Source organism: Melospiza georgiana, chromosome 17, assembly GCF_028018845.1.
Source record: "Melospiza georgiana isolate bMelGeo1 chromosome 17, bMelGeo1.pri, whole genome shotgun sequence".
In the NCBI taxonomy this organism is placed as follows: Eukaryota; Metazoa; Chordata; class Aves; order Passeriformes; family Passerellidae; genus Melospiza; species Melospiza georgiana.
In genome coordinates, this window is record NC_080446.1 from 5,786,148 (window position 1) to 5,808,251 (window position 22,104).

At 41.3% G+C, this 22,104-nt stretch overlaps 1 protein-coding gene across 6 annotated transcripts; it reads left to right on the top strand.

Moving 5' to 3' along the window:
- The first annotated feature begins 440 nt into the window (after positions 1–440).
- ARFGAP1 (ADP ribosylation factor GTPase activating protein 1) lies at positions 441–20,454 on the top strand. Of its 6 annotated transcripts, none has more exons than XM_058036133.1 (15): positions 441–547; positions 766–903; positions 4,274–4,337; positions 5,181–5,290; positions 6,100–6,271; positions 7,175–7,275; positions 7,953–8,039; positions 8,535–8,637; positions 9,998–10,054; positions 10,248–10,280; positions 11,458–11,487; positions 13,270–13,326; positions 14,599–14,658; positions 15,748–15,824; positions 16,234–20,454. In XM_058036133.1, exons 3-15 carry the CDS (start codon positions 4,278–4,280, stop codon positions 16,562–16,564), a joined length of 1,278 nt encoding a protein of 425 aa, XP_057892116.1. In that variant the 5' UTR covers positions 441–547; positions 766–903; positions 4,274–4,277; the 3' UTR covers positions 16,565–20,454. The 6 variants fall into 6 exon arrangements, with proteins under 6 accessions (XP_057892116.1, XP_057892117.1, XP_057892118.1 ...); XM_058036134.1 differs by having other exon boundaries at positions 16,237–20,454; XM_058036135.1 differs by lacking the exon at positions 11,458–11,487.
- The last annotated feature ends 1,650 nt before the right edge of the window (positions 20,455–22,104 follow it).

Here is a 22,104-nt window from a genome sequence, read left to right on the forward strand (position 1 = left end):
AGTGCAGGCAGAGCTGTAGGTGAAGCTGGGGGAGGCCTGGGGGTCCAACCAACCCATCCCCATCTGCTATTTCCAGCTTGGGAGCAACATGGGCTATCATCTGAAAACCCTGCTTTGCTCACATCCATAGTTGTGTGAGGAAAAAACACGTAATTCCACATAAAGTCTCCCCTCAGCGACCCCGGGGGTCGATATTGCAGCCTGGAACAGCACGGAGAGCAGCGCGCTCGCAAAATTGGCTGTAAATATTTATTTCAGCTTTGCCCGGTGGAAACAAATCCCTTAAAATCCCTTAAACTTCTCTCTGGAGCACGGGAGTTGGACAGAACCGAATGTTTTGGGCGCTCCTGGCCCGGACCGGCCCGCAGCGGGTTAAGCCGCGCGCCCACAATGCCTCGCGCCTTGCAACGTCGGCGGCGCCGGGCGGGACCGGGCCGCGGCCGGGACCGGGATCAGGACCGGCACCGGGATCAGGATCAGGACCGGGACCGGAACCGGGACCGGGACCGAGACCGAGACAGGAGCAGCAGTGTTGCTCAGGGTCGTGGTGCGTCCCCATGGCTCCCCGCGCCGGGGCTCGCCGTGCCGGGGCCGCCCGTGTCCCCCAGCGCAGCGCTGAGGTGGCGGCGCTCGGGCCCGGCCCCCGCACTGTCACACAGGACGGTGCCGAGGGCGGGCCAGGTGCGGGTGCCAGGCTGGCGTGGCGGGCAGGAGGCATCACTCTGCCCGCTATTTCAGCTGTTTCTGCGTTATTTTCTTGCCTAGAAAGCAGAGGCCGGAGGGCTCGGCGGAACCCGGCCATGTTCTGAGGGAGGCTGCAGGACGCCGCTGGGATCCGGGTAGCGCAGGTGTGCCCGAAGGAATCGCCCTTCTCTCGGCCCTGCGAGGCGCTGGGTGAGACGGGTGAGTGTGAAACCACTCTGCTTTAAAAGTGTGCAAGTCTTTGATGTATTTGCGGAGGAGAACCGTGCCAGCTCCATGGAGATAGGCGCAGTGTGAGATTGCAAAGGTTTCTTCAGCCTCTGGCCTTTTTGCACTGGTGGGACTCGCAGGGAGCCTTCAGGACCATGAAGTCACCAGGCCACGTCACCTGCTGACTCTCCGTGTGCTGAATTGCAAAGCCCTTTGCAGGTTGGCTCTGAATTTGCTGCTGTATTAGAGGAGCAAAGTCCTGTTAGGTGTTATTTCCACTTCTAGTCCACTTCTTCCTTTTTGCTTATTTAGCAAGTTTCTGGTTAGTTTCATAACCAGAAAACTCATATGGTGTACATGTAGTTTCTGCTCTGGGAGCTGATTGGCAAATGAGAGTGTGAGATTGATCTGTGTGAAGCTGTCTCTTTCCACTTCAGAATCCTTGTCAAGAATATTTATATTCTTCAATGGAAACTTACTCAGAAACTAAACATTTCCTTCACTGCTTATGTCCATTTCTGCTAGATCAAAACAATGTATATTTCTTTAAGGTGGCTTCTTTCTTCGGTATTTAGTAATGAAACTTAGACAGCACAGTGGTTATATGTCCAGTCAGTTACCAGAGCTCAATTTTTTGGTGGTAATCAGTGATAATTTGAACCCTTAAAGCTTTGTAGGAAAATCATTAAAAGTAAACTAGGCACCTCTAAAGATATTGCCTATTAGAAAGCTTAGAACATGACATTTTTACTTTGTCTTTTATTTCCAAATGCTTTGGTGGAGGAGGACAAGATGAAAAGCTGGTGCCTTTAGTTACCTCCTCCTTTTCTTGGATGTTGTGGTGTGGGTGAAGCTCTGCCTTCCCACCAGACAGACATGATTTGGGCAGGGAACTTGGTGCGTGTGGAGTGGGTGTATGTTCAGACTGCAGTTGGCCAAAGTCTTTCAGTTTTTGTTTAAAAAAAGGTAGTGATGGCAGAACCAAAAGCAATCACTTCCTCTGTCACCTTGGAGCTGGAGATCTGAAACTTGTGTATAAGCCCTGAAGGGGGCTGGATATTGGCTGTTGGAGGATGGATTTAACTTTCTGCTTTGTAGACAATTCCTGGCACGTGCAGAGCTGGAGTGGCAAGAGGTTTTCCTGTTCAGTGCTCATCCATTGAGGCTGGAAGATATCTGCATGTAGACTGCCTCAGTGGGTTATTCTGATTGAAGATCTGTAAAAAAGGAGGAAAAGTGCTAAAGGAAGGGTAGGGGTAAGAGGATTGAACATCCAGGCAAAGAGAGGAGCTTTGGAAGCTGTCAGTAATGTACTGGAACATGCTGGGGAAATTCATTCCTGAGGAAGAGATGTTGGCATGCAAAGAGCAAGCAGCAATAATGGCAGAGAGGAGGGCCCAGAGGCTGCACTGTTGTCTGTCTGGCTATTCCTGCTGAGTTATTTACTTAATTTCTGTGCTGCAGAGGAAGAATTCTACATTATCTCACCAGGGACAGATAGTGAAATTGAAGACAGAGACTGGGAGTCATATAAATGTGTTTATGGTTGTTATTTAGGACATGAGCAAATGCATATAGTGCTATCTCCCTCCCTGCTCACATGCACATGAGTAAGTCAAGGAAGGCTCAATGTTATTGGAATGCTGTTGGAAAAAGTCTGTTTCCTTATATGAGGAGTCACTTGACACACTTTCATTCTCCTGTTTTTAAAGTTACACAGTTTTAATTAGATTATTGATAAAAATAACTGTGCTCAGTTTTAGTTTCATACAGCATGGCAGGAAGATTTTATTCACCACTATTTGCAGTAACTTTTATCACAGTTACCTGGTTTTGCCCAATAAAACCAGGCTGAAAAGGTGGCATGTTCTAAACATCAGTGAAAGCACTTCACCTTAAATTCCACAGAATTAAGCATTGTCAGCAAGATGTTTACAGAGGAATAAATGCTTTAGATAAAAAGCAGTGACTTCTGCTGCAAACATCCTCTGCTTTTAGCACTGGCAATACGTAGGTTCAACACTGAGCTTCTTCTTTTCTGAGTCACAGTATCTTAGTGGGTGATGCACAGAACTGTTTATTGTACTGCTTTGCTTTAGAGGTTGAACTTGATGTCAGTCATACAAATGCAATTTTTCCTTACCTGGAGCATTTTACCTTTTTAACCACCCTTCCTTTATTTATTAAAGATAAATCCTTCCTCCATCCCCTAGGGCTGTTGTAAATAACAATCATTTACCTTCTAAAATTATTGTGAGATTGTTAATTTTATCTGATGTTCTGATTATTTTTTCAAATAGCCCAGTGAAACAGTTGCATAAAGGCATTTTTTCCTCTCACACCAATGTTTGGTGAAAATATCAACCTGCTGTTTTATGCTTTGTATCTGCCTGGCCAATAAGCTTGACATTTAGTAGTTGGTGCTGTTTCTAGTCAGCTTGGTGACTTCTGTCTTTTATTACATCTTAGAAGTTTGTTTTCTGGAGTAGAAGTGATAAGATGGAGAGGAAGTAAAAAGGAAGAACAGATGTTGTTTATTTATTTTTGATCTAAATTGCAGTCTTATGCTGCACCCTACCCTATAGTTTTTCACATCATGAGTGCTTTGTGTACTTAGGGTTTTTCCAGGCTCTGTACTGTGTGTGAATCACATTTTTTGTCTTAATGTGAATTTTATCCATAGCTTGACACTACTCCCTGCTGTTTTCTGCATCATAAAAATGAGAGTGAGATGATGTGGTCTGCCAGCAAGACATGCCTGTTGAATTACAATATTATTTTGTGTAGAAGGTCTCAAGAATTGCCTTAATTTCTTAGAATTCAGTTGACAAACAAACTCAATATTTCTGGAAAATTACAAGTTCTTCTATCATCTAGTAAAGGGCTCTTTTAGCAACATGTTCTGCAGTCTGAAGTGTAAGAGTTTCTGCTATTTTTTGCATAGGTCTGATGAGTTGTGTGCATGTAATCTGGTGAAATCATGGATGTTAGGAAGTGCTTTCAGGAGGGTTGTGGATGGGCCTGGGAGCAGCAGCCAGCAGAGTTTGTTTTGATACCACTTGTGTCATAGAAGAATTCCTGTGTTTATCACCCCCTGCCCACTTTTCAACCATGACTGAATTACACCTTTCCACTGGTGGAGTTAAGATGAATAAATCACTCCAAAAGTGCAAAGTAAATGGAAAAACCAGATTGTGGGGTTTCTGGTGGTTTGGTTTGTCTGTTTTTCCTCTGCAGCTGCTTGTGAGTCAGTGGTTTAGATTGCAGGCTCTTTGTCACAGAGCTGTGCTTGTGAGGTACTGAGTGTCCTACCAACATCAAATCCCTCATCATGACTTCGTTTCTTTTTCTCCCTTTGCAGAATCATGGCAAGTCCAAGGACAAGGAAAGTCCTCAAGGAAGTCAGAGCACAAGATGAGAACAATGTGAGAAAATTATAATCTTTAGATCAGTTTTGTAGGATTGAATTTTCTTTTTACCTACTCTACCTGTATGCTGGGGGCTGCTACAGCTGCTGTTGTCTTTGTGCTGTGGCTCACCAAAGCTAACTAAGAAATTTGGGTATCTCATGTATGCATTACAATACATTGCTGAATATTTGGCACAAGTATTTCAGAAGTTCTAGTAATGCTGGAACCCCTGGAATATTTTCAACAAGTTGTGTCTGGGGCACAAATTAAATTAAAATAGTCCCTTTCAAGTAACTTGATTATACCTTAAATGTGATAGTCCATGGAAAGATTCACTTTTCTTTATATCAATACATTAAATCTTGAGTGGTAAATCCGATCATAAAACTGAAGTTGTTGCACTGTGTGAGCAATAAAGCTATTTCTAAAGAAAAAATTCTGTTTAGATCTGCTACCATTTACTGCCAAACTGTAGTGTGACTGAAAAAATGTTCCAAACTTTAAATATTGCATTTTTATTCTGCCAAGAAAACCTCAAGAATTCAGTTTGGTTACTTTCTTTCAAGGCAATAGAAATGAAATCAAAATGAATTCTTTGTATGGTAATTTCCATTTGCTTGTCTGTATTTCCTCATTGGTTTTTGATAGTTGGTGCAGTAATTTTTATAATCCAAGCAGCATAAATAAATATCTGAAAGAAGTTTATGGTAGCAGGGAAGGTGTTTCCAAACACTAAGAACCCTTCCTTCTGAAATTATTTTCGGTGTGTGATGTTTTAATGATTTGCCTTTTTGAGCTATGAAAACTTCCCATGGGCAGTGATGACAGATTGCAGAAGTAACTGTTTTTCTGTCACAGGTTTGTTTTGAGTGTGGTGCATTTAACCCCCAGTGGGTGAGTGTGACCTATGGAATTTGGATCTGTCTGGAGTGCTCAGGAAAACACCGAGGCTTGGGAGTTCACCTCAGGTCAGCCTTTCCAACACACCAAGGACTGAGTTGCAGAACCTCAGGGTTCCTTATGGCTGTGAGCAGCATGTGTTGGTTTGGAATGTATAGAATGTCACAAATCCAACATTTCACTGGTAGTTCTGCTTCATGCTCCTCTCCAAAGTGGACTTTGCTCTCTGTGCCTTGTCTGTAACTAGTTGCTTATAAAACTTTATTCTGTTCAGGAGATTTCTTTTTTCTTTGTAATATAAGTGATAGAAAGGAGGCCATTCAAAAGTACATTCTTTGCTTTTCCAGGGGTGATTTGAGGCTCATTAGTGAGTAGAAGTTGCATAGGAAAGGAGCCTTTGAACTGTTCTGTATGTGGCATGGAAGAAAAGATGAAATTTCTGAGATGAGGAGATAGAATCATAAAATTGCCAAGGTTGGAAAATACCTCTTAAGATCATTGACTCCAACTGTCAAAATACATGATAATAGACAGGAAAAAAATCACAGAGTGAAGTATGGGAAAAGTTTCTGTTACATAGTGGGCTAGATTAATTTCTGGACTTTGAAGGAAGCTGCTTTTTCAGTCACTTGCCTTCTGTTGACTGTCTCCTTTAAATGCCAATAAATGACATGATTTTGGCTTATTTCAGTGAGGATCTGCCCACCTTCTTATGATGATCTGTCTTTCTGTACTTGGAGAGTGTTCTCTAAGATGTTTATACTCTCAACTTTAGAGATAGGTTGTAATAAGCTTTTTTTTTTTGTCCCTGTTGATACAGCATGAAATTATAACAAGCTGTGATCTAAATTTAATGTTTTTAAAACCTGCTTTTCAGTTTTGTACGTTCTGTAACCATGGACAAGTGGAAGGACATTGAGCTGGAGAAAATGAAAGCAGGAGGTAACAGCAAATTCCGACAGTTCTTGGAGTCTCAAGATGATTATGACCCATGCTGGACAATGCAAGAGAAATACAACAGCAAAGCTGCAGCTCTGTTTAGAGACCAGGTAGGCTCAGGTTTAAGTGTTTTCTCACCCCTGTGATCTGAAAATATCACACTTGGTTTTGGAAGGAAGGAAATTGCAGTTATTTGAACCTCTGCAGTGGTGCCTGAAAAGGTATATGTGAGAGTGAAATCCTGGAAGAGTTAATGTAAACCTGAGTGAGTTCATGGCTCAAGTATTTGGCAGAAGAGAAAAGGAATGTTGTCCTGCCAGGGAGATAAGGTGGGGTTAGGAAAGAGTGTCTTGGGCAGGCAGGAACTTTTCTGGACTAACTTCCTTATTTTGAGTAACTCTCTCTAATTTAGCCCAAGGGTATCCCAAGGGTCTGCTACCTCAGAGCTGGCGGTCCAGGACTGCCTTCTTAGGACCCTAAAGGTCTTAGAGTGCTTTTTCCCAAGTCTTGTAAGAGTTTTCTGTTGAGATTTTCATTTCTGCATTTATCTGAGGTAGCTCTGATTTTCAGTGCTGCAGTTTGTTGCAGCTGTTTAGTCATTGGAGCTGTCTCAGTCCTCAGTTCACTGCAGTTTACTACTTCAGCTGTACAGTTCTATCCAAAGTGATTTGATAAATCTTTAGTGTATGTAGTAACATACAACAATAATGTAGTTCTGTTCCTCCATTACTCTGTGATTAGTGTTTACATCTCTTCATTAATCCAGTCTTTCCTCTTCAAACCAATCTTGCCTCTTTGAGGAAACTGTCTAATTTTCTATTTCAGTTGCTTGAAATAAAACCAGTGTTCAATTCAACATCACAGCCTGGGAGTCAGAAGAAAATTTGGTTTCTTGTGAAAAGAAGTGATCCAGCAGCAGATTGGAAAAATGACTTGTCCTTGTGTTACAGAAGCAGTTTATAACTTGTATGAAATCTCTGACTTGGCATTCTTGATTATTCTGCTTCTTGTAGGTAGCTACAGTAGCTGAAGGCAAGGAGTGGTCCATTGAAACTTCTCCTGCCAGGAACTGGACCCCACCTCAGCCTAAAATGTCTCTGTCTTCTGCTCACCGGTACGTGCCCTGCTTACCCTGCTACTGTTGGTACAGATACAGCATCAGATACAGACACAGCATCAAAACCTGATGGTTTCATGTCTGCTGGGTTTACCCTGTTGGTGCTGGTGTCTGAACAAGCTGAAGTTATGGAGTATGAGGTAGCAGGACTTTGGTTTTGTAATAATTCTCACCCCCTGCACCTGAGCCTTAAACGGTGGCAGAGAGAGGTGAGTGAGAGCAGGGAAGAAGCCATGCTTGTTTTATCCTGGCTGGTAATGCACCTGAAATTGGACATTTGTGTCACTCACAGGTAGTGTGTGGCATCCTCACCTTAACTGTGGTGCTGTGCCAGTTTGGGGTTGGATGCCAGGGAAAAAGAAACAGACTTTTCCCTTCTGCTGCTAATTACCAGGGGAGCATCAAAGCTCTGTACCACAGCAATTCTGTTGTTCTGCTTTTGCATGTAGTGTTTGTTACTGTGTGCACTAAAGACCCTAGTTAACTGCAAAAGCAGTTGTAAATCAAAGGAACAGAGCTTCATGCCTTTTAGTGGTTGCATTAGAGTTCCCTTCTTGATAGATGGAATAAATAATCAATTTCTAACCTGTATTATGGTGATATACATCAAGCTGTACTGCTGAGCTGCTGGGTTTTGCTTAACATGGCTTTGATTCTTCAATGTTTTATTTCAGTTCTGCTGGACAATCTCAGACTGCAACTGCCTCTTCTGACAAGGCTTTTGAAGACTGGTTAAATGATGATCTCAGCTCCTACCAAGGGTAATGCAATATTTACTGACTTTCTGAGTGCCTCTCTCTTTAGCATAACAAAATGTTTGAAGCATTGAAGAAAAAGTTTGTAATTTCAAATAGTATTGTGGTGGGTTCCAAACCAGGGAATTCTGTTTGTATGTTGTACCTTACAGTGATTTGAGTTAAACAGAGGCATTTATAAAGCTTCTTTCATTCCTTTTCTCATTTTCATGTGTCACTTTATTAGGATTTACTCAGCTTTCTGATGTCAGTGATTTGTTAAACCTGGAGAATCATTAAGACCACATTAGCATGCACAGAGGAAATTATATTGTGCTAGGATTCCTCAGTGGATCCTTGGTGTTTTTATGAAGTGAGTAGTTTTGTATTTTGGGTGCTGGGTGCTACAGGACTTTCTTTTCCAGGTGCAAAAACAATTGCCATCCTTCCATGCTTTTCAGTTCTTGTTTAATGTTTTTCATGGCTGCATGCTGATACAAGGACTGTTTATTCCTCTTCCAGTGGCAGTGGCCAAGAGAATCGCTATGTGGGGTTTGGGAACACAGTAAACCCTCCAAAAAAAGAGGATGACTTCCTGAATAATGCCATGTCCTCATTGTACTCGGTAAGGAATTGCTTGGAGCTTTCTGAATTACTGTTTTCTTCTGGTTTAGCCCCTGGTATGGGAGAACATTAATGCAGAGGAGAAACTAAAGACTGCAGGTGGATACGGAGAAATGCAGAGTATTGTTTGTATTCTCAAAGAGTGAAGAAGATACTGGTGGACTTTAACAGGCAAAATGGAGAAACTTGAGCAGAACTTAATCATGTCTGGTATCAGTTCACAGAAATAAGTGAGAATATAGCAATGGATTAAGAAATAATAATCAAGGGGGCTGAAGGTAAAAAATGTAATTACCTGTAAAGAATAGCTCTAAATCTGTTAACCATATTAGGGATGTTCAGAGGAAAACAACTGAAATGTGTGTTTATGTGGGTGCCAGAAGCCCTGAGCAGTGATGAAAACATTTGAAATACTTGTGACAGGGTGTGAAGAGATAACAGCATATGGCTGAACAGTTGTCGTGATTCAAGTAGAGATAGTGAAAGATGCATTGTTGAAATAAAATGGGAATAAAGTCAGAGGCAGTCAGGGCCATACTGCTGCTTTGAAAGGCTCAAAGTCACAGTGCTGAGCAATATTTGGAGTTTGGAGTCATTTGGAAGTACAGTAAGGTATTCTACCAAGGGTAGTGGCCAACAGCCCCTTTGTAGAGCCTCACTACCTAAATACTCACACCAAGTCCCACTGTTTATTTAAAAATAAATAAATGAATAATTTCACTAGAACTTACCAGAGAAAAGTAATGCCTGAGCCTTTGAACAGGTTGGTCACTATATTCCAGGTGATCCCACAGGTCAGCTAAATATTTTCTAGGTATCTCACAGTTTTAGGCCAAAGAGTTCAGATTAGAAAGCACATCTGCAGTGTGTTGCAGGTGAGCTAAGACAGCCAAGGAGAGGCAGCATTGTTCCTGTTCCTGTGAGCCATTCTGTGAGTGCAGGATCTCCCTGAATATCCTGGCTGGAATGCCCTCATGTGAGCACAGACACACATTGCAGTGTGTCCTGAAGCCCTGTATTTCTGGGAGGCTGAGTTCCTTGCATGGCTGTTCATCCTGGAGAGACAACAATTTGTCTTCCACTGCATGGGATGATTTTTTCCCCACACTTGTACATATTTTTAGCAGAGTAACATCTGAAACACTCTGGCTCATTCAAATTCACACAAATACTGGAAGTTCATCACTATATTTCAGTTAAATGAGAGGCTGTAATTTTTCTTTCAGTAGTAGGTAGTTCTTAAAACTACAGGACAAGCTGTATTAGAGCATTTTGACATAAGCTAGTCTGTTTTAATGAAAACTTGGTTATTTACTCTTATTATTCATATGTAGCTCACAATTTTCTTGCTTTCTTTAAAGGGATGGAGCAGTTTTACAACTGGAGCAAGCAAAATTGCCTCAGCTGCTAAAGAGGGTGTAAGTAAATAAAATGTGGTTTAGTTAGCAGTGGAATGCCAGAGGTGGTGATATGGGTATTCTCTTTTCACTGTGAAATTCTACTAAAGCTCCTTTACCTTGGAGAGTATCATGCAGCATTTCTAAATGCATGTCTTTAAAAATCAAAGGGTTTATTCCAGGTAAACCTGCTTGTATTTGCTTCTCTTCACAGGCTACCAGATTTGGATCTCAAGCAAGTCAAAAGGTGATTATAGATTTAACTCTTACTCCATCTAATTTTCTTTAAGTGCCATGTGTTTGCCTGCATCAATTGACTTAGATTTGATCATCAGCAGACCAGTGTGCTTTTCCTTCTTAGTGCACAGTAGTGTTTAGTTCTAGCTTTTAATTCCATGGGAATTGCAATCAGCTGCAGTGATCAAATTAATCAAGAGATAAACAGGGATACTCTGCTGTTTGTTCCTGTTGGATGTGTTGGAGAGGCTGCAGAGCTTGCAAACTTAACAAACCCCTGATTTACTTCTGTGAATCTTAAATGTGGTCTAGATTGAAGCAGTTTTCTTTAGTGATGCAATACAATGCAAGCCAGCTTCCCATGGCTAAAGCCTAATGAGATGTTACAAGTGTGAACTGCTCAATATTATTAATAAATCAGCTTGCTTGTGTGTGTTTTAAAAAGTAGCAATGACAAAAGGATTTCATTTATCAAACTGGGGTTGAAACACAGAGACAGTCAGACCTGATTACACAGAGCTCTGACATAGCAAGATCTGTCTGCAAGGACAAGTTTTAAATTCAAATGTAAAAGTGAAAAAAGAATGTGATTCTTAATTTGCCCAGTTCTGAGTGAGATGCAGATATTTATAGGTATTCAGAGAGGTCTATGCACTGGGATATTAATCCTTCAAATGGCCAAACTTGGGCATATTTGCAACAAAAATGTCTTGTTAAAGCACCCAAACTTCCTACTTCAAAGCTTTGAAATTGCTTGGCTTAAGAAAAGCTATCTTTTCTCCAGGTCTTCCTCTTCACTCCCTCCAGCATTGTTCCTTTTGTAATAAAAGCTGCTCTTTCTTTAGTATTACTAATAACTATAATATTAAGTTTAAAAGCTCATCACATCTACTGACAAGGACTACAGCAACATGATGCTCTACAGTCTAAGCTGTATTACTGAAGGTTAAATTTTGTTCCTTCTGACCCTTTGCAGAACAGATTTAACACATTTTTAAGGCACTACATTGGTTAAAAGTTTATGTGGGGTCCAGTGACCAAGCACATTCATTCTTTCTCTTGTCAGTAGATGTTAAAAGTTGAAAAAGGTTTATGATACTTAACTTGCCTGGAAAAATGCTGCCAATTTTTTGCTAAAAGCTGCTTCTACCTTCCTTGCTCTTTTCTCTTTTGCTCTCTGGGTAAAGTTTTGGGGCTACAAGCAGCAGCCAGAGCCGGTAACACCTCACATCTGTTCTTGTGCATGGACTCCTTGTCTGTTCGTGCTGAATATGTGCATTTGCTCCTGAGCTGTCTTTTCTTTCTCTGCCTTACATCAAACCTGTTTAGAATAATGTTGTGTGTTTTGTATGGTAACATTTCTTCAAACCTATTTAAAATTTGTGAAGTTGGATAGAGATACCCAAGCTGTGCACTGTCTGAAAGTTGACTGTGCGTGCTGCTGTCCACACTCTGATAATTTCAGGATTTCTGTTTGCATGTCTGCCCCAGGAATGTGCCAAGAGCTGGATGTTGCTGGAAGGCAGACACTTGAATGAGGTGTTTGTTATGGTGGTTAGAGTGCTGTCTTAAATTCAGCAACAGGAAGAAGGATGAAATGATTTAGATGAAAATACAGTTGTACCCAAATCTTTCCATTCCACATCTACAAAATTATGTGGCTGAGTAAGAGATCAGATAAGAATTCTTTCTTGTTCTAGCAGTGTCTCCACTTGGACACCTGAACTGCTAGTCTGGGTGTGTTACACTCTTTATTACCAAACATAAACACTTTGCTGGGTTCAGTAGACTCCAGAGGGTTTTTCAAAGGTGAGAACCCCCCTTTCTTGGTTTTCTTAAACACTTTGTAGCCTCACTTCCAAAGGTAACAATCCCTTTGAGATTTGCATTCATGTTTCTCACTAGGTGGAAGTGGAATTTCCTTTTTGCCTTTGCTTAGCAAAGAATTTTTATCCTGTAAGGAGTAGAAGTACTGGAGCAAATGGCTGGGAAAAGGGGAGATCCTGGGAATGCTGTGGCTTAGGGAAAGGCTTCTTACACACCTGGGAGTCTGTGGAGGAAAGATGTTGAAGGTGCTCCATTCCCAAGAAGAACATGAGTAGCAATGGTAGTAATCAAATATAAACCCTTAGGAAATCAAACTTAATTCTTGGCATATTGGCCCTTTTGGATTAACCAGGAGAATTCTGGTGGCACTCAGTATGACATGGCACTTCTGAAGAAAGTTTAGATCTGTAAAGGGCTTTTCATAGTAGTAGGGCAAGGAGTGATTTCAAACTCTTTTAAACCTGCTGTCCTTGTCAGCTTTGCCTTAGGAAAGTAATTTTGTGACTTGGACTGTGGGCTTACATTTTTGTCAGCTGCCTCTGAAGTACAATATCCTTGTGCATCTTGTTCTGGATTGCAACAGATTTCTGCAGTTCATTGTTTTTGTCCCTGCAAACCTAGAGCTTTAAAGAAAATAACAAAAATCTTCCGTCACAGCTTTGGCTCTTGTGTATTGCTCAGAAGCACTTGGGCTCTTACTAACAGATGATAATTGAAGCACTACAAGACAGAGAAATTGGGGGAAAATCAGCCAAAAAGATCTACTTCTATGAGTAATTTAATTAGTATGGAAAAATAAGGGGGAATGAGGACAGTTCTTCCAAATATTCAGCTGCAGGCATTAGCAAGGGGCCCATCCTCAAAACTGTTGCTGGTTGCACCATTGCTTCTGCTTCCAGTGCAAGGTCAGACTTTGCTTGGGCTCTGGGCATCTATTGCCATGTGTATCTGATTTTAATTTATTGTCTTTTAATGTCTTCTGCAGCACTTTGTGTGTGCTTTTCAGCTTTTCATTCTGCTTGTATGAATCAAAGCTAAAGCCTTCTTGTGTTTTTGGAGATACTGCTGAGAAATGAGCCTGCAGAAGTTGTTTGCTGTGGGTTTTTATTTTTTTTTTCTTTTTTTTTGTAAAGAAATTATACTGACTTTGTTTTTGTTTTGCTTTTAAATAGGCATCAGAGTTAGGTCAGACATTAAATGAAAATGTTCTCAAACCTGCACAGGAAAAGGTAACTTTGGACCTAGTAAATGGCTCGCAGAAAAATGCTTGTGCTCACCCAGGGAGTGGTTGATTCCTGCTGCCACAGCTGCCCAGGTTCTCAGGGGGTCTTTCTGTAAAAGGGAGACATCAAATAACTCCACGTCAGGCTGTTATCTGAGAAATGTTAATGAGGGTCAACTCCCTCCACCTACCTCTCTCATGTCCATCAGAGTCTGTCACATTCTCTCTTGTTAGGTACCTTTTATGGATTTCATGCTTTCAATAATGGAAGATGGAACAAGGGGAAAATGCACCCTAAATGGATATAAAATCAGTTGTTTAAATATATATATATTTCTATCTATTAGTAGTTGTATCTTGGAGTGTTAAGTTCCTAGTGTTTTACCTACCTGCCTGCTTTATTTTAATTCAGTCAAACGTCTTTGAGCCATTTGAAGAGAATGTTTTAATCATATTGCAAACTAATTCCTCTTCCATTACCTTTATTAATTTACCATTCTTTACATGGCATTTCAAACCACAGGAGAAGACTCTAATTGGTTTTCTATTCCCTGGAATTATCCACAGCTTATTTCAGAGGGCTTAGAAGCATTTTTTTCAGGGTTATTTTTTAGGGTGCATTTCCTTGAGCTGCTTTTTATTTTGTAGGACAGTTTAATGAGAAATTATACATTTTATGTTAAAAAAAAAAGACCCATTTCCCTTAGGATGTTGTGCTGTTAGTTCTAAATAAGTGTTACTTTCTGAAATAGTTATTCTCTATATGATTATACAAAATCACTTGCTTTGGAACAACTGCCATTTATTAAGTGGTGAAAGGTACCTCTTGTATTGTGTTCCACCAAAATTCAAAGCCCTTTTAATATTTAAATAGACATCTATAAAAGAGAATTAAAGGGATCTGCTATGTTTCTTAACACAATCTCTATATGTAGTAGAATATATTGATAAAGCTTCATGTTTGCAGATGTTTTTTGTACTTGTGTTTCATTGCTCAGCAGTGGTGTAATGATACCTGAACTGTGTTTAAATGATACCTTCCTCAAACTGGGTTTTTAGCCACAGAAAATTCCCACAAACTCACAGGACTGAGCTTCACTCTACTATAGATAACAGATTTCATATATAATTTTCTTAACTTAGTTTGACTTAAATCTATTTTGATTCAGTTTGGGGTTGGGTTTCTTGACATTTTAGCTGTTAATCACAAATGAGGCTGTGTGAAGGTTTCACTAATACTTTGTTTTATGACTAATTACCAATACTTTGGTCCACATAGGTGAAAGAGGGAAAAATATTTGAGGAGGTCACCACGGGGGTATCACAGTTGGCCAGCAAGGTATGAGGTGGCCTGCCTGGCTTTAAGGAGGCCAAACAAGTCAAGCCAGTCTCCATATTCTCATAAAAATAATACAAAACCCCAAAAATAATACAACCTCCCAAAGTGCAGCTTTGGTCTGTGCTTGTGCTGAATAGAGAAATTTGGAAAGTGGAATTTTTCAGCAGGAATTTTCTGTTGGGGTGTTTAAAGCTGCACAGGCATGATGGTATCCTTTTAATAATTTGAATGAGGGCTTGAGGTGGTTATAAACAGCAAAGAAAATGTGTGAGGGAATATGGAGACAGCTTGTGTTCCACTGGTACAGTAAAAGCTGCTAATGCTCTGCACCTTTCTCCTTTGCCTTCCGCTGCTCTCGGTGACGTGGTAAGTGTGGCTGAGGCTGCCAAGCACAGAAATCTGCACAAACTAACAGCTGCTGGGGTAACTTGCATGGTTTTACCCAGGAGTGTGTCTCTTCTAGCACTGGGAAAGTCAGCACTGGAAACTCTCCCATAGACCAGCTCAGTGTCTTAGGTTTTGGTACTGTTTGAATAAAATAAAATAAATAATGTTATGTGTTCTGTTTAGAGCCTGGAAACTCAGGCTGAATTCTGGGATTCATTCTCCCTTTCTCTGTCTCAGAATAGTGCCTTCCATGGTGTCACTTCAGAAGTTGTATTTCTAATCCAATTCTAGGACTCAACTTTAGGGCTGTTTTATGTGGGTAGTGAAATAATGCTGAAACAGAGTGAAAGTAGCTGTGTAGAGCAGTAGAAATAGAAATACAAGTTACATTAATCATAAAACAGCAGTGCTTTCATTAAGTTTAATTTTATGTAAGGACTAGTTCCAGTACTTTTGTCAAGGAAGTCTAGGAGAGGATTCATAAGGTGTTACAATTCCCACCTCTTCCATCAGCACAGTGCTGTCAAATGTACGTTCTTTACATCCACCATGTAACTGCCCATCAGAAACATTAATGAGCTCTGAGTTAAATGTGTTTGATTTATGGGAACAAGTGGAGGAATTTGTCTGGCTTTTGCTATTGCACTTGGCAGGGGTGTTGGTTCAGTCCAAATGAATGGAGTGTCTTTTTTTTTTCTTTAGGTTCAGGGAGTTGGGAGTAAGGGATGGAGAGATGTCACCACTTTCTTTTCAGGCAAAGCAGATGATAATTCTGACAGGTAATATTTGTTCTTGCTTTCTATCTCTTTGAACACATTATTTTATCTCCTGTATATTCTCTGTAGTGTAGTAGTGAAAGGTAATTTTTCAATATTAAGAACTTATTCTATAACTTTGCATATAACTGTTTTTAAACTGAGAACAAAGCAGTGCACATTATTTTGGATTAACACTTGCTCCACATGCACATTCCCTTTCCCTGGGCTTGTTAATTCTCTTAACAAAATCTGTGAATTAGACAACAAGCTTATATCATTTGGAGCAATATTTAGTTCTTCATTTATCATCAAGGGATTTTTTTTAAGCAAAGAGCAGTAGAATTACAGTTTTCTTTGGGGTCATTTATTTTTACTGTTACATTTGGCATAACTAATTTATTTCTACCTTCCTTTCCCCCCCATCCCCCAGTAGACCAGCTGAGGGAGACAGCTACCAGAACAGTGGAGGGGAGGGCTACCAGAACAATGCTGTAGATCAAAGCTTCTGGGATACCTTTGGCAACTCAGATGCACCAAAAGCTCATAAATCTCCAAGCAGTGAGAGCTGGACCTATGTGGACAATTCCACAGAGAAGAAGAGCTCGGATAGCTGGGACGTGTGGGGCTCGGGAACGGTCTCCAACAAGAACAGTAACAGCGACAGCTGGGAAAACTGGGAGACCAACTGGGAGAACACAGGAGGGGAGAGCAAGACCAGAAAACCTCCTAAGGCAACAAAAAATGCATGGGATGACTTTTAGAACTCTGTTAACCCTGCTCTGCACAGCTGGGAAAGGGAGGCTGTGCTGGTTGATGGAGGGGAGGAAGTTTTACACACACCTGGAGTATCATGGCTGACCTTTCTGATCTGTTTGTGCTTCCCATTCATTCTCCTTCCTTCTACCCCGGTATAGGGAAAAAAAAAGTAGCATCTGAATCTTTTCTTACATAAAAGTGGCTCTCCCTTTTTTAAGGATAGTGATAAGTATATTCTCCTTGCACTATTGGAGCTGGCCACAGCAACTTTCTTAACACAAATGTTAATGGAGAGCAACCAGTGCAAGGACACTTCCATGGCACAGCCTTGCATGTGTAGGTTAATAGGTGTTCATCCAGTCCTCATCTGAGATTTGGGGTGTTTAATGCAAACAAAGGACAGGGTGTGACTTGGAAAGACAGCCATTAACTGGGCAAGCTGCAGTTGGATACATCAAGTTCTAATGCCTTATGGATTGCTCTGACTACAGGAGGTCTGGCAATTCAAGATGGTCTTTAACATATTTTTTATTGAAGCTTTGTTTTTAAACATTGTGACATTATTTTTTTTAGTAGTTGAAAACTTATTTTTCTCCTTTAGAATTCAGAAGGAATCTAGAGTTAGATAATAATTTGTGTAAACTTAAAGGATTGACCTGAGCTCTCAAGGGATATCCAGAATGGCTTTATTTGCCCACCTTACTCAATGGATTGAGTTTGCACTCAGTTGTAGTTTCTGCTACACAGAAAAGCAAAGCTGGGGTGTTTTCCTTCCTCACCTACACCCTTGCCCCAGTTTGAGTTTTTTATGTACTCTTTTTTTTTCTCTTTCTTCCTTCTACCTGTGTAGTATTTTATTAATGCTGTTAAAAAAATGAAGTCTTTCTGCTGCTTATGTCCTTCTGGACATCTGTTTGGCAACCTGGCAGCAAAAAAAAAAAAAAAAAAAAAAAAATTATAAAGAAGATTCCAGCAAGAAAAAATGGGTGGAAAATACAACATTGAGGAAAAAGCCTGGCAGCAAGCCCCTTTCAAGATGAGTAGATGTCTGGATTTAATAGTAAAATTTAATTTAAGCAGATGTTTTCCAAACGGTTCTTTAGTGTGTCAACCTGGATCTCTGTTTCTGTCATGTATTTCTCCACATTTTTTCCTGGATCTTGTTAAAGAAACACTATTTTGGAAACATGAGAACCTCTTTGTCAGCATTAAGGACTGGAACAGGAGATTCAGTTATGTGTCAGTTTTGACCCAACAAATCTCTTTGCATGACACAAACCATAACTTCTGGAGAAGAATTGTGACTTTTAACATCAGAGGTATCGTAGGTATCCCATTTGATTTTGGGGGATGGGTTGTGAATGTACCCTCAGCACGAAAACAATCAGCTCACTTGAAAACTCAAATCATGGTGTTCTCTGTGGTCTGCTTTTCCAGCATGGAGTTCTTTCTGTGAACCCTGTAGATCCTAAAAAGCCTTTTCTTTTTAAAACTGGTTAGTTTGTTCAACAACCAACTGAAGGTGTCAAAGTTACCTTAAATAACACTCCACTTCTTTTACTTCTCACAGAGGTTTTTGAGCAGATAGTAATATCAACAATTTAAAAAGGAAAGAAAATTAATTTCCTCATAAGTAGCAGATTTTAAAGGCTTAAGTCTGAGTAGAAGTAGCTCTGTTTACAGCCTGAGTCTGTATTTCTATTCCCAGGATCTTTCAGATGGTGAACAGAGTATTTTTTCCAGTCTCCTCTCACCTTGTTCTGTGAGAGTTGGGATTTCTTTTTGCCCCCTTGCCTCTCCTGAGAGTGTGGTCTGAAGCTCGTGGTCTCTGAGCCTCTGCACACCCAGAGCTGCTCAGAGCCAAGTGCTGCTCCAGGCTGAGCCATTCCCAGGGTGTCCCTGCTGCCACAGACCCTGTGGAAGTGCCAAAGGCACGAGAGCTCTCAGTTTGCAGTGCTGCTCATGGAACCATTGGCAGCAGTTCACAGCCTGACTAAAACAAGGAATTTTTTCTACTTTTTCTCCAGTTCCAAGTATAACTTTGTCATAGCTTAGCTGCATGTCAAACATAACTTTGGTTTTTTATGCTTACACCTCTGTTGCCTCCTTGTCAATATGTCTGCTCCCCAGTCTGAAGCTGGTTCAGCTTTTGTATAAGTTTATTACAGTTTCTCTTTCATAAACCTCCTGAAATGGCTTGTGGCAGGAGAATCTTTATTTCAGCCCACTCAATCAGTGGTGTTATGATGTGTGTGTGCATGTTCTCCTCAGCTGTGAGCTTTGCCTGGGACAAAAGTGATTTATTTATGTATCACTTGCAGCCACGATTGGCATGAGCCATTTGTTTGTTCTTCTGATTTGATTTTTGTAACTTTTGAAACTTTTATGTTCTAAATCAAACAGCCAGAGCCCTGCTCAAGCAGAAGCTTTGAGTGAGGATTTTTCCTCCAATTGAGGAGACAGGGACAGAGCAGTTGCTATCTCTCTTTCTGCAGTGTTGCAGGGAAGCAACAAAATGCTACAACTGACAGAAAGATGTTACTGGGAGATCCAGATAAACCAATATAATGGCAGAAGGTGTAACTGCAGACACAAACCAGTGTGCCAGCTGGTCAGTTTGATGGGCATTTTTTAATGACTTATCTGAGCCTGAATGTGTCATCATGCCTTCCAGAGGAGAGAACAAAACAAAGGTACTTTCTTTTTTTGCACACCAACTGTTTTACTGAATTATTTTCAGAGTAGGTGGCTGGGAGGTTTCTGCACTGTGAAGAAAATCCCATCAAGTTGCATGTGCGGAGCAAGTGTTTATGAATCAGACTTTTTTAATTTTTAATTCCTCCTCCTTCTCTCCCCAAATCCTCCCCTTTTGGCCTGATGAGGAGCAGAGGCATTGAGTGCAGGCTGCTGGAGCTGAGGCTGCCTGACTGAGGAGGATCCAGCCATGAATCTGAGCGTGTGGGGTGGCAGGGCTGTGGTGGCACCGTGGGCTCTGCTCCCTCTCATCCCACTCCCTGAGTCACAGGTTTAGGTCATACAAACTGCCAGGAGATGTGCAGGAGATGAAATTGCTGCACCAATTGGACTTTGCAATGGCTGGTTCAAATCCCCTGGGGACCCAAGCTTTTATTTCTCTGTATGGCTTCAACTTTGGAAAATACAGAACAGCTGGATTCCTGCAGGTAGTCTGATACAAGAAAAATGTCAAGAAATCAAACTAAGTGCCACTTGCAAAACAGTGAAAGTCTTGGAGAATGCTTCCAAACATAATCCTGGGAATTAGGGATTATTTTTAAATGTTTTGTGTATTGAGACCTGTTAATAATTGGTACAATTCAAGAAGTGCTTGGCCAGCTCTCCCTCATGGTTGAGACCTCAAGGATAATGCTGCTGCTTTTATTTTCCAGGCCAGACTGTAACATTCCATGGGTTCATAATGTACTTGTCAGTGTAATGGTCTGTGCAATAATTTAACAAGTGTAGATAAAACCTTTGTTTAATCCAGGATACATTTAAAGATACAGTGGTCCTCTTGGAGAGTAGCAGTCTACACAGCTTATTTTGGCTGAAATACTAAATTTCAGTGACCCAGGTAAAGGTTTGAGCAATCAGTGATTTAAACAGAAATCAAGAAACATTTCCATGGCCATTATTAAGAGTTTGATCCTAATGGCTGAGTGGCCTCTAGCTGCAGAAACCTCTTTCATTTCCATGCCAGCAGAAACTTGGTCAGTCTGGAGTACTGTATCTTTAATTTTCCTGCTGTGTTTTTTTGTGAAGTTCACAGGAATGGTGATTTCAGTGAACACTATTCATTGTTCTGTAGAGTGGTTCTGGACTTGAACTGCAGTGTCATCTTTTAAAGAGTATTCTAATAAAGCAAAGAGATCTGGAGCAGAACGGTGGTCAGCCCTTTTTCAGGAGACTTCAGTTAATTTTCAACCCAGGTGCAGGTGTCAGGCATATTCTTCCCTGGCTGTAACAAAGGAGAAAGCAAGCTGCCAACATTAATAGAGCCAAAAACTTCTTTGTATTTCATTGGAGTTTCACAGTCTAACTTCAAACTCTTACTTAGGAGCAGTTTGGAGACATTGTTTGCCTCCTTATTTAAGTAGAACTATAAATAGAAATTAAAGTGCAGATAAATTTATGTACTCTGAAATTTTTATTAGCTGTCTACAGAGGCACTAATTACAGCAGAAAAACGTAACTTTTAATGCAGTTTTCCTGAAAGAAGAGAGTCCTGAGAAATCCTTCAGCTGTGGTGGGCTTCCACATTTAGATTCCGGTTTCCTCCATGAGCCAAACAGCCTTGTGAGTACTCCAGGTGACTACACTTGGCTTTGTGCAAATTTAAAATATCTTCTATTATGTTCTTGGTCAGCAGGACTGAATCCTGCTTGCTGTGTGGAAGTAATTTTACTGATTTTTACACCAAAGAGGCCATTTGTGTTTGATAACATCACTGCTCTTATTCCACAGACAGGCTGTGTCCTTTCTTCCTATAAGGGCTGCTATGTGGGGTGCAAAGTTTTCACATGGGATTTCTGAAAGTAAACAGCACATGCTGGTTCTGGAGAGAGGATTTGGGCCCTTTATTCTCAGAACACCCAGAGTTAATGACCTAAAACCAAAACACCAAGGAAGCAGAGATGTGTGTTCTGGATTTCAGACTGAGCACAGTCAGTAAAAGCTGAAAGAAAAAGGGGAGTCTAGACCAGAAAACTGAGACCAGGAGACACAAGGCTTGGCCTTGAGGGAGGACAGGTCAGTGCTGCATTGCCATGTCCCACTCTGTGCTCTGATCCCAGACCAGCAGCAAGTGCCATTATTGATCTGTGTAGGTGTCCTCCAAGGCAAATGCAGGCTCAGGAGGTGACTCTGGGCTCACTCACTCCACACAACCAAACACTTGTGGCCTCTGAGGTGTGGAGCAGGCACTGGGGATGTGTCCTGCTTTCCCTCCTCCTGCTCTCCTCTGTTCCAGAAAGTTTGTCCATAGCAGCCATCTGCAGCAGGTTTGGGCTCAGCAGCTTCACCATCACCCTCCAAACTCCCCAAGGACCCCCTGAGGCTCTGCAGCTGCCCACTGCTTTGGCAGAGGTTTGCAGGATGCAGCCATGGGGTGAAAACTGAAAATCCCAAGAGGAAAACAAGATGGAGCTGTGTTATCCTGCAGGGACGCTGTAAACCCTGCTGCTCTGTCAGACCTGCAGTGTGATCATTCCTGCTGGTCAGTCACGGATTTGCAGGAGGCCAGGAGAGGCTGCCTGGCTGTGTCAGCTCCAGCCATTTGTGCTCTGTCAGCAAGGAGCTGCATCTCCTCAGGAAGGCAGGAAAAGAAAGGTCAGCTCCTGCTCTGAGCAAGGCACTGATGTTTGTTTTAGGTGAGATGAAACCACCCTGCATTTATCCTCAAGCGCTGCTTTGCCTCCAATGTGAATTTCACCAACACTGCCCTGATGGCAATGTTTAAACTGGCTAAAACCAGAAGAGATGAAAAAGATTCTGAAAAGATCTCCTAGGAGAAGCCTCCTTGTACTTG